At 35.5% G+C, this 13202-nt stretch overlaps 1 protein-coding gene across 1 annotated transcript in view; it reads right to left on the bottom strand.

Moving 5' to 3' along the window:
- Nucleotides 1–9523, bottom strand: part of shep (RNA binding motif single stranded interacting protein alan shepard) — a 23756-nt gene extending 14233 nt beyond the window's left edge. Inside the window, exons 1-3 of the mRNA XM_089105334.1 lie at nt 9061–9523; nt 4833–5006; nt 1959–2048 (exon numbers count right to left, since the gene is read on the bottom strand). Of these exons, the coding sequence (XP_088961460.1) occupies nt 1959–2048; nt 4833–5006; nt 9061–9384 (588 nt within the window). The 5' untranslated portion in view covers nt 9385–9523. The remainder of the gene's footprint in view (nt 1–1958; nt 2049–4832; nt 5007–9060) is intronic.
- Between the last annotated feature and the right edge of the window lie 3679 nt (nt 9524–13202).

The following is a 13202-nucleotide window of genomic DNA, read 5'->3' as shown; positions in this document are numbered from 1 at the left end:
CCACCTCAACATACAAAAACCAGTGCTGTCAATTGGGAGGGAGGCTAATTCCCCTAGACTTTTTTGCTCCGCTTTCTAGAATTTGAAAAATACCCTTTTAGGGGTATTTAGATCGATAAATACCTTTTTATGAAATTTTCATTGAAAGAATCGACAGAAATGACAAATATGCCCCTCCCCTAGATTTTGAAAATTACATTTTGCCCCGTCCCCTTATATTTTCTACAAGCTTACACCACTTACAAAACTACCAAATCCCAAGAATCGTTCTACCAAAAAGCGACGCGGAATAAAAAGGCTAATCAGACACTCCTAATTATGCTGGCATGAAAAACAAAATAAAAACGACAAATTTGTGAATATGTTGAGGGATGCAATAAAAGCATTAAAAAACAATGGAGGGAGGGAGGGAGGAGTTTTCGCCCATATGGCAGCCTCAGATTGCTTAAGGCTGCGACAAGTTTGCAGGGAAAAAGAGAAAAAAGGAGAAGAATCAGCCACAGAAAGCAATAAGATGCTGCAAGCCAACATTTGTAAATCTGATTTCAATATCCAAATATAGCTGATTGTAACAAGAGATTGTATAAATTAAGTTACTTTTTAATTATTACTATATTAACAGTTCTTTGAGTTAGGGTCTTAGGCTAAAAACCCAGGAAAACTGTTCTGTTGATAGACCTAAATTTTTGGTTAAAAATTAAATAAATTGATAAAGTCCTCCTTTGATTCCTGTGATATCTGAATTTGTCAAGTCGACAACTCCTAATTACTCAATATACAAGAGCCTACGAGTTGATTAGTTTTCTAGCAGTACCAATATATGTCTATGGATAGATTAACCCAAGTCCAACCCTTCAGAGGGCGAACTAATATTTCCTAGGTGAGGGATTAAAAAAAGTGAATTTCTAGGCCACAACTTTTTCATTCTTCAGACCAATCCAAAGAGGAACCATCTTGGTAACAAATTTGTACTTAGGAAATCATAACAAAACCAAAGGTGGGTACCCTAGTCTATAGTTACTATGACTCTACGGCTAATAGGCAATTAACACTGGAATAAAAGCTAAGATCACAAACGTATCTAATTAACGTAATTAAGTAGACAGAGCCCAAAACATAAATCAACTTAGATTTTACAGTTCAGACAGGCAAGTAAGCAGAATTTTTTTCGATGGGAGGGGGGCGTTAAGAATTTTTTTCAATTTGAATACAAAGTGCCGAGTAATTCGGGGAAATTTGAAACTTTTGGGAGGGGGCCTGAGACCTCCCCTATACATGTCCCTGGGTTACGTGATTAGCGTTCCAAAAAAAAAAGATTCTAAAAGATGAATTCAAGGTAAAAATTATGCTCGAAAGAAACACTATCTACCAGCACATCAAGTTTTTCGTTTTGGTGTATTAACACTTTCCTAAATAATTCTATAAATAAGAGAAATCGTGGACTTTCCATTTAAAAAATAACTCTTGATAGCTACGTATTGAATTAAATAAAAACATGTTTTGCCTGTAAATGGCTAAAATCCACTAATATATTAGGCGACACAAAATATCGACGGCAATAATTAGAAAGTCTTCGTCTTCAAAAAGTACACCTCCACAGCCCACAGGGGGGCTTTTTTTTTAACAAGGATCCATGTTAGAACAGACCAATTATGCAAACATTACACGAAATTATTAACAAATTTTTAATATCACCACGTTTCGTGACCTGAGACCAGAAACCCCTCCCCCTACATACGTTACTAAGATTTATAGTCCACAATATAAAGAACTTAAATAACTGGTAGTTGTTTCCAGATTAGAGAGAATTGCAGATTAAAGAGAATGAAAACATTAGAGAGAAATAAATTTCATGGGTTATGCCTTTAGTAGCTTCTGTACTTAAAATTACGTCATTAGTAGGTGCTCAATAAACTAAAGGAGAGATAAAGAGAGGAAGCGGGAAAGAGAGAACTTACGTGGCCGAGCGATGGGCTCCCAACAGTCAAGCCTGACATCTGCGCTGTTAATTGTGGCAGTAAAGAACTGAAGGCCAGAGGATCAACTACCTGCAATGATGAATTACCACTAACATTTATCCAAAAAGAAAATATATATAACCAACTGTGCTACCGCATATTCTGTATGTTGCACCTTTCTGGAGAATGTTTCAGAAAACTGATACTAAGCAAATTTGGTTCTATTACTTTCGTTATACGAAGTATCTGCTGAGACTATCTTTGTGAACGCGTAATTCCTGTATTAACCTTCGTTATATAGTTACAGAACCATTTCAGGCCATTCAAAAACAGATCGACAATTTCAAGGCAAGTCTGTGGCACGAGTGGTCGTCCCTCCTATGGCAGTAGTGTCCATGTAGTTTCTTTAAGTATGTGTCCTCTAATTTTTCTTTCTTTTCTTTAGTTTGTATTATGTTGCACTCCGTCTTCTTGGTAGTGACAGGTTAGAAAATAAATATTTTTCAGCTCTAACACAATTTTTGTAAAGGCTCTAACGTAACAAAAGGGAAAAAACAATAAGTCCGTTATTTCATATGCCCAATTAAAATATATCTTCATTTAGCTTTGTTTAAATCAGAAAGTTAGTGCTTTTCAATGGTAAAACTAGAAAGAGAGCCCACACAAAGAAAACTCTCTTTATTTAAGAGGGCCTAAACATACTAATTTTTGTACACCTTGATCAAGGGGGTTTAAACTGCCCAGGACCGTATCCAGGATTTTTTTCGGGGAGGGTGGAAGGGGGTGAGTAACCAAAAAGTTTAGAAACACACCAAAATTTGTTTATATGCATTTGTCTTGCGTTTTTACAGGCCGTACAAACATTTCGGGGGGATGGTTCAAACCCCCTAACTCTCTTCCTGGATATGACCTTGGAACTGCCCATCAAAACGTGAACAATGACAAGCATATATACTTTTTGTCCATTTGAATTCTCAGAAGGGCCTTTTCTATATTAACCCCCTCCCCCCTCTGTCTTTATCAAAAGTAAGGGTACGACCTGGTTTAAAATTATGTTCGAACAATTTTGCTATTAAAAATGAAGCGGGTCGTCAGATTAATATTAGTGGGCGATATTCCCCTTTTCGTATATCTTTGGTACACGCATGGTACCCATATATCAAACTGCAGTTACCAATATCACTAAACGTTTTGTCTTTTTATCACTTCTTTATTTTTATTTTTTGCTCTCACTTTCTTGGGTTGATTTTCTATATGTAAACTTCTTCATTTTCCAAATTTTCATTTTATATTTTCTTTCATTATAAATATTTTCTATACTTAAACTCAAAAGCCCAGTTCAAATGCAAAACATTTTCCAGAACTTTCAGGTTCTTTCCAATTTAATCTGGATTTAAGGCATTTTAAACATTCTGGGGTTTTAAGATGAATTAGCCACTTGACACTGTTTTCAGCTTTTCTTCTAATTATTCATGACGCGTTTCTTTTCCATTTCTGGCTTCGTTTTGCCATTAAAGTGAATTTGAGTGTTATAGCTTGAAACTATTGTATCAATAACCTTAAAAAAAGCAAATTAAGAATATGATTCAATTTTCATGTTTCCTTATGTTATTGAGCTATTGTGATGTTCACATTAGAATATAGAGTTGGGTAAATTGGCTTAAGGCCAAACGATACCTTAAAGGATTACCCTATCTTACCCATTATAAACTTTATTACTTTGTGTGGCCAAAATATTAAGAATTAATTAGGCGGTCTTGCCACAACTTGTATAGCTTTGAGAAGAGATCCGAACAAATGTCAGAAAACTAAAAACTGACACCTATTTTACAGAAATCTTAGAAAAAAGATTAACTCTCCTGTTTTCAGCTGAAGATAGAGACGTTCAGTTTTAATAAACTTACATCATCAAAAAGCTTAAAATTCGTTTTTTTATTGAACGGACAGAATTTTCTCTTTTTTAAATTCAGGAAAGGGCATTCCCTAAAACATTCCTAGCACACCTACTCGGAAAAGGCTAAAAACCAGTTCGAAGGAGTTATCTTTTGAGCAATTGGTCACTTTGGAAATTCCTTGTGGTGCTAACCGCTATGATTGAAAAATTCGCTGACAAAAGGAAAGTACATTTCACCGTATTTTTAGTCCAATTTCACAGTCAAGCCACCAGGTCTCGACATCTAGTCTCAAAGGATAATTCACTAATAGACCCTTTGACTATGAGACGGTCAGCCGACAGTGAGGCTCACAAAATAATTTCTATGGTGTAGTATGGCCTTAAGAAAAGAAACTTTAGGTTTTTTTTTACTCCTTTAAGGTACTAGGCTTAACTTCTAATGTGATCATTAAAGATATAAAAGCGAAGTCAATCAGTTGATTAGAAATTCATTGGGTTTATTAATTATTACTATTCTTAATAGAAAGATGGATAGACAGATAAATTCATTCAACAATAAACACAAAAAGAAAAGGCAAGTACGTCATCATGTTCCCTCGCGAGGCTCTGCGGCCGGGACTGCAAGGACAAAAAGAAACACAAATAAGCACAAAACACACACAAAAAAATAAAATGACGAACTACCCCCAACGAGTCATTATTCACAGAAACAAATTAATTTGGCTCCTGAGTCGTTCATTTTTGGAAAAAAGGACCTACCTCAACCCCAGCACCAGAATGCACCAGAAAATGACGAATTACCCCTAGTCATTATTCTCAGAAACAAATTAATGTAGCTTATGAGTCGCTCATTTTTGGAAAAAAAGGACCTACCTCAACTCCAGCACCAGAAAATGACGAACTACCCCCAAAGAGTCATTATTCTCAAAAACAAATTAATTTGGCTTCTGAGTCGCTCATTTTTGGAAAAAAGGACCTACCTCAACCCCAGCACCAGAATGAGGCATAATATAACTGGGTGATACACCCCAAGGTGCTCCAGCCATAGGATAGCCGGGCATTTGGCTGTATCGGCCATATGAAGGAACTGTAGGCAGCATTCCAGCATTCAATCCATTTGGAGTAACGCTTGGAGTGTCATACAAGGACAAGGACTGAAAATAAAAGAGTTCTCAGATACAGATACGCCTTTATGCACATATATCTCATACAAATTTATTCATAAAATGACTAATACCATCTGACAGATTATTTTATATATATAACCGCCTTGGAGGTTGTAATACCTCAGGTTCCCTTCCAAATGGCATCCCTGCATTTTAGTTCAGAATTTGTATAAATATAAAAACTTGAATGAGAGAGGAGTAATTTTGAAAACATTTGAAGTATAGTTTTGATCTCTCCATAATTTTCACGAAGAAATAAAATTCAGGGAAATGAACTTCTTTCAAAATCCTTTGGTATGGCGTCGCTACATTATTTATTACAGTTACAGAATGTCGAAATATAAATTATAACGTTCATGCTTTTATAGAATATTTCGTTTATATTATTCTTTACAGTTGTTCTTCTAACTTCCGAAATTCGTTTAGATAGAAACTCTCCGGCAATAGATTAAGTTTACAAGATGTAGTTTATTAAATTTAGTCAGGTGTTTAATCCAAGGGGCTGCCCTCTTTCACCCACATGGTGTAAATCTAGGATCGCCACGTGTACCACACAGCTTCACCAGTCGTGACAAACACTATGCAACATTTCGCAAAGTTCCATCACGCGTGGCACAGTACATGCAATGTTTGGCAAAGTTCAGACAACGTTTTGTTCAGTTATGTTGCGTGTGGCACATTTTTGCTAGGTCCACACTGTCTGGTGTACGTGATTTCCAAAAGTTGCCCCCCCCGGGTTTAATCAATGTCCTGGAAATGATCATATTTAAAGAATTGATTTTCGTCGAGACTGGCTAATTTCCATTGAATAATTTCCAGCAGCGGCTTTTAGGTGAGCGTTGAGAGTTTGGAAAACTAGCTAAAATCACTATTACCAGAATAGAATTGTGCTACGGAATACGAGAAATCAGATAATAATAAAAACCAGACATTGGCAGATTATTTGGAAAACTAACACAATACCTCCAAGTTTCCCACATTCCCGATGCACGCGACAGACTAAGTACATTGCATTTTCTATCACTACACACTTCAATACATTTCCAAGCATAGCCCAATACCCACTGTGGCTTAAGCCTCTTAATTAGTCCCGCCTTTTTCTTTAACTATGGATGAATTTTATTAGAGATAATTATTGAATTTATATTAAAGATAATTAATCGTTTGTTCTTACCTTCATCCTAAAAATATGTAATAAGTAGTAACTCAATTCTTTACATGCTCAGAGCAAGCAAAAGGGCTTACATTTCAATTGTTCCACACATATGATACAAAGAACTGAACACATTTTTATTATCTGTTCTAGTGGAATGCAAATAACAATATTTAACTAATCATCAGTAATTATAATTGTCTTCTGAAACACATCCTATAGCTTAACTATTAGCCCGACAAGTTGTCTCAGGGTCTTAAGCCAAATGACAAATTTTTGATCACATAGGAAGTTATTTCGCCTCATGTATAATACCTCGTATTTGGCAACAATCGTTGCAACAAGGGGTGCGTTCGAGTATTCCAAGATTATTATGCCTTTCATGGAACGTAATTGACTGATCAAAGGTCAGTAAGATTGCTACTTGAAACCATCCAAATTAGTTGTCAGATAAGTTACACCTGTTAACCCTAGAAAGTGAAGGATGACTCCTTAGTCATCCTGCGTCACACGTGACGTCACATTAAAAAAAATTCAATCTTTTCAAAATGGAAAACATATTTGCAAATATATGCAGAGAACAAAAAGGGACAGTAATTGAGAAATATGGCACACCTTCATGGGTTTGAAATTAAGTTATATTTACAGTGGAGTACACTCATAACGAGTTCACCCCATAAATTCCTCACTCATAACGAGTTCACCGACATAACATTGGGCAATACATAAAATCAATTCTACACCATGATTTTGTATAGTTTCCGAAATCAAGGTGTGTAAGCTTTCGGCGTCTGATTTTCGCACGCCATAGCAGCATATTGGCTTAATGTTGTTATTCGCCTAGTAGCCCATAGCGTTTTAGTTGACAAGTTACCTAATAAGTTTTTGTTATCATTTTAGAATTACATCCTGGGAAGTTAAAATTAAGCGAACAAGTCGAATAAGGGATGCTTGAACGCACTCAAGAATATATTCTCAGTGCATCATTTCCGATGATGCATAGTTTCGGCAATGATGTCAGCCGTTTTCTCCTGCCAGTACTTGATGTTCTGTTACTTTTTTTTAAACACGGTATCTTAACTATATCAAAAGGAAATAAATTCAGGGGAGCGATATAAGGTGAACAGGTTTTTACAGGAATTGGGAACCCCTTCAATTCATCAGTCCAGTGTTATTTGATTTAGGAACTCTTGCCCATGTGTCCAAATACGGCGGAGCACACCCTTGCTAGAGAATGATAGTGGATCATTAAATAATGATGGTGTGTAGTCCCAGCAAAGGAAATTTTAATGATCATATATGAGGTATACAAAGAATAAACCGGACTAACATTTCATCAAACACATAAAATTGCAAACCCTGGACGTACTATTTTAAGGATTATTGAAAAGCCTGCTAAAAAGCAGCTGGTCATGAATTAGGTATATTTCTAGTCTGGTAGTCTTTGTTTATTAGTTTTGGAGCTTATTTTGTGTTACTGCTCACGTTGTTTGTTTCGTTTTGTTGTTATTTTTTGTTTAGTTTTTTCGTGTGACAACTATTTCAGGAAACAACAAAACATATGAAATACTTCAACAATACAATTTCCAAATTACAAAGGGACTGCATGGTTCCTTGGTACATTTTAAAAGACAAAAGATGCAAGTTAAATATGTTATGATGATGAGATACGTTCTATCAGAACTAGAACCAACAGCCTTAAAAACTAAATATTTTGTTTTGAAAACGAAATCTATTGGATGTAGCACGCATTTTCAAGATTTATTAAAGGTTGAAAATAAGGTTCGTTTTAGGAAAAAATTTTATTCAAGGGTTTCCATGGAAGAAAATCTATAAAATGGCAACATGTAGCAGAAAAGATTGGGTTCATTTTCTTACCATAATACATAAAATGCTTTAAGTGGTCTTTGAGTTGGATACACTGAAATACGTGTTATCCCGCTATTGCCTGTCTCACACCTCCATCTAAGCACAAATGCCTCTTTAAATACCACTAGCAAAACAAAAGAGACCCATCACTGAAATGGCGATTCTGGGCTCTCTTGCGCCAGGGTCAAAATCCTGATTAGCGCCCTCCCCCAGTCTCCCACAAAATTTGCATACCAAATTTTAACAAAATTTTCATTTTTTAACAAAACGTTGTTCAATTTACTAATTAAATAATAATTTCTTTTTGAATTTATTATTTAATTTGCATTAATTATTTTAACTCTAATATTGAATTAATTTTTATTTTATTAATTAATTAATGATTTATTAATCAAACTTACTCTATTTTGCTTTATAAAGCAAAATTTCCTCTACTTTATTTTAATAAAAGCAAAATTTCAAAAATTGCATAATGATTATAACCGATAGATTATTTTTTCGAAGTTTTGCACCCTTAAACCTTCTGCACCCGGGACAAGTAACTCCCCTAAAACCGCCTATAATCACTGCTACCCATGCAAAAATTAAATTGTGATATGGATAAATAGTTACCATTCCTGATTCAGTGCCAAATAACTAGTATTTTCCATTTGAATTAAAAAAAAATATTTAGATTAAAATTAATGTTCCTTTGAATTAACGAAAAACGATTGTCTTTTTTCATTTCTATTAAAGACCGTTTTTAATTTTGGTTACTACGAGCGGTTGTATCCATTCCTGCAACCATGATCAGTTGATAAAAACCTATTAGAGAAATCTTTTTAATTTTGGAAGAGTGTTAGAGACCCTTTCGTTTTCAGCTCAACATTATATTCTTTTTTATTTGTGCATCTTTAGAATTTGAAAGCAAGAAAGCGCAAAATTAAATGAAAACTTTCTGTTCAGTACACTGAACTTTCTGTTTCAGTACACTGTAAATGTTTCAGTAAATTAACTGAACTTTCTGTTCAGTATACTTACATCAGCATCTCTCCACAGCCTTTGCTCAGGAGCTCTGTACATCCGCTTCTTATTACCACCATCTGCAAACTTCACCAACAGCGGCTCAGAGCATCCAGGCAGCACCTTACCATTAAAACCACCAATAACTTCTTCACATTTCTCTTTCGATTCCATTCTTGCAAAACCAACACCTCTCGACTGAAGTGATACATCCCTTAATATCCGTGTTGATATTACAGTTCCGTACTGGGACAACAGGCGCTCAATATCGCTTTCAGTAAAGTGCCGCGGGAGGTTAGCAATATATAAATTGGTTGGGTCTTGCTCCTGTTGCTTTGCCATCTGTGCTTGAACGCCTTGCTCTTGGAGTGCTTTAACAGCCGTTTCGGCAGCAGACGGCGAATCAAAATCTACAAATCCGTAGCCTTTACACTTGTTTGTGTTCTTATCTAAAATGGCCTTCGTTGAAATTATTTTCCCGTACCTGAAAAGACAAATAATATAAAGACATTTAGCGGATATTTGACAACACCGAACATATTTTTTCATCTTTTTTTTAATCTTAAACAAAAGCAAGATAAAATAATTCAGCAGATAGCCTATTAATTAAGATAAGCTATGAGAAATGTATATTCTGGTTATATATGCGCCGAAAAAGTAACTTCTCGCCCTCTCCTCCTTCAAACGTGTCTCTTTATGACGTCCTATTTTTATATAAAAGCGTCCTACTTTTATATAAAATGCTCTTGAAGGCATAAATTAAAATGACTTAAATAAAAAAAAAAACGAAGAGGTGGGGAGGTAAAACAACTACATGAAGGGTCAGATTGCTATCATGATTAAGCCACGACAAGAAGAGGAAACGTTAAGGCCCTAAAAAATACTCCATTAATTGTAGATGTCACTTCTTTTCTGTGTTGACTTAGAAGTATACATTTAATTATAAATTTCATGGTACTTGTCTATTATATAAAACACACTCGAGAAGTGAAGTTTGGTGACAATAAAATATGATGAAAATATAATACTTTATTAGCAAAATCGTGAAGGTAAAGCATAGCATATATTAAACACGTAACCTAACCAAACCTATTTAACCTAATGAAAAAAAATGATGAAAATAAAATACTTTATTAGCAAAATTGTGAAAACTACAACTTGCTCTGGGAGCATTGAAAAATGCTCCCAGAACGCAGAAATGTCCTCAAGAATCGTGTTAAAATGAACTCAGCCGTTTTCCTTTACTGCCACCCGCCACATGCACTCTACTAAGCATGAATATAAATGATGGCGGGATGTACCTCGTTGCCGCCTGTTCCTCCACTTTGCGGAACCCCGCATTATCTCTACTTTTTTGGTAGAGCCGCCTGTTTCTGGGTTGGCAAAATTATGTTTGTGGTTCAGTTCCAAATGAGTGAAACCTACTTGTTCCAGCTTAGTTGTGTTGTAGCCCTTCCAACAATCTGAGATGATTTCTTGAACATCCATGGTGAGACACTATATTCAATCACTAGTCAAAGCAAACTAACCGGTGCCCTCAAGAATCGCGTTAATAATGAACTAAAATGAACTGTCAAGAATCTCGTTGATAATGAACTTTTCTTTGTCTTTGAGACGGTCAGCAGACGCCGAAGCTCCCAATTTAATAATTCACAAATGACCTTCACAAATTTGCTATTAAAGTATTCTATTTTCATCACATTTTATTGTCACCAAACTTCACTTCTCGAGTATGTTTTATACAATAGGTAAGTCCCAAACTTCCTCCCATAGGATAAACCAAATTCACGTCAGGGTTCGTTTAAGGACCAAACCCTCGAGTTTCGAAATATTTCGAAACTTAACATATTTCTAACTCAACTTAAAGTTAACTCAACTCAGCTTATTTCTAGCTCAACTCAACTATGAATATTGTTTCTTAATTAATTATTATTAAGTTTCGTATATTATGAGTTTAAGTATTTAAATTAAAGGAATTACACTGTAAGCAATATATGGGCAAATCAGCAAATAATCATGACCCACATCCAAAGGTGCACCCAAGGCAACTTCAAAAGCAGTGTGGTTAGCGTGGGTAGAGGCATCCAGAGAACTTCAATAAATTTAGAAGGAACTTCAAATATTACGTTTTTTGAGCGCATTTTTTGAGCGCATTTTCTTCATTTTAACGCGATTCTTGAGGACATTTGAAAAATGCTATATTGCTGGTCTAATTATAATTAAGGATTTGCTTTTGTTCAGATCAGAAGCATATCATTGACAGCAAACAAGTAGCCAGATTTCATCAGATTTTTTGTAGGGCCACTTCACTGAGCCGGATATCCTACTCAATCAGCACTGATTTCTTTAAATTATATAACAGTACATCAGTTAAACCTATTTGATAAAGCTTTTGAAGATCTTGGACCCTACATAGAATGGGCGTGGATTTAGGCCATTACAGAGATCGTAAATAAGAGAACAAAATATAAAATTGAACATTTTATTGCGTTGAAAAATTTCACCCAAAATTCTGACGTCGATTATTTTCTGAGGAAATATGAAGGTAGAAGTTTTGCAGACACATTATCTACTAGTAAGCACACATCTATATACTGTATACAACCAATAGTGCGTGTGTACTAAAAAAATACTACTACTACTACTTAACACCTCATCGCAGCACGAAGCCACATATGGCCAACACAGCTATGCATGCCCGTCCTCCATCCCAGTATATTCAAAGCCTCCCTCTTTACACCTTTACAAGAAGTTCCAATTTCCATCCATTTGGTCCTTCCTTATGGCCTCCTCACCCATTTAGTTATGGTTCCTTATGGCCTCCTCTACCCATTCGGGGAAGACCTAATTTTCGTTTGGCCCTAGATTGCTGGACGAAAAGGACTAAAACATGAGCTAGACTAGTCAAGCCAGAAGCAAGAAATTGGTACAGAATAATTTTGGAACACTAAGGATGGATGTAGGCTAAAAAGAATATAAAAAATATACCGCTGTATGTAAAAAATATATATAACGTATGTAAAATACGTTTTGTTACGTTTTTATTAGTCGGACAGTTAAACGTTGATGCAATTATACTCTAGAAAATGCTAAACGCTGATCGATTATAATCTAGTTTCTTGGGTCGCGGAGAATTCTATTTGGCGTGTAGAGGGAAAGGACTTAAAGGTTGATTTTTTCTAAGATAATGCGTAAGAAATAAATTTCACAGATTGATGCATAGTATTATTTCTATCATTACCCATATGAGGGGGTAGGGACCCCCAATTAAAATCTCAAATGCACGAAACCTATATAATTAACCAAGAAAATTTTAAATGAGATATGTACTGTTTTGAGCACTTAGCCTCCTATATAAAACTTCCCTCTCCCCCATATTTCTATCCATCCTTAATTTATATCAACACTCAATAGCACCTGCAAATGTGGTAGACTGCACACGATTATCCTAACATTCTCTTAATTTCAAACCAAAATTACTCTTACTTTTTCAATAGTCCATAACACTTCAAACTATAAAAACAAACTGATATTCCTACAGCCAAACGAGGTTATTTTGTCCAAAAAAGCATACAAATTAGTTACGATAAGCTAATTATTCGGATGACCTTCTTTGAGACCATTCGGCGAATCAAAGAGTTTCGATTTGTCATAGTCGGGTACACATCTGCCAAACACTTCAATATGCCGACAAATAAAAAAGCAATATAACAGCTTGTGTTCTAAGCAGATACAAGCTCTTAGGGACAACCCGTTAATTAGAGCATATTGTTTAATTACTTGCTATTTATTAGCAAAAAGCCAAAATTAGAGGGGGGACAATACATCTTAGAAGGACATTTAAGAGCCAAGCATATTCAACATTTTTTAGCGAGAGGGCTGAAGCCACTGGCGGATCTAGGGGGCGGGAGATGCCGCTTCCCAAAAAAAAAATTCTGGCACCCTCTTTCTCTGTTTTCTTTTTTCACTCTTTTTTTTCGAATAAATTTGGTCAAATATTGGCATCTTTGTCAGACCGACCGAATCTGACAAAGGACCGACAACGAACCTTTGTCAACGGACCGAGTCCGTTGATTTGTAATTAAAATCAAGTAGTTGCGGGCATCAAACCATCGTTTAATTTTAGAAAAAGCCAAGACAGATAGTCCGAGTGAGTGAGA

Source organism: Artemia sp. Qi Xiang Cuo, chromosome 19 (assembly GCF_049724085.1).
Source record: "Artemia sp. Qi Xiang Cuo chromosome 19, ASM4972408v1, whole genome shotgun sequence".
NCBI classification, from domain to species: Eukaryota; Metazoa; Arthropoda; class Branchiopoda; order Anostraca; family Artemiidae; genus Artemia; species Artemia sp. Qi Xiang Cuo.
The sequence above is the reverse complement of the archived record's forward strand: the minus strand, read 5'-3'. Positions and strand labels throughout refer to the sequence as shown.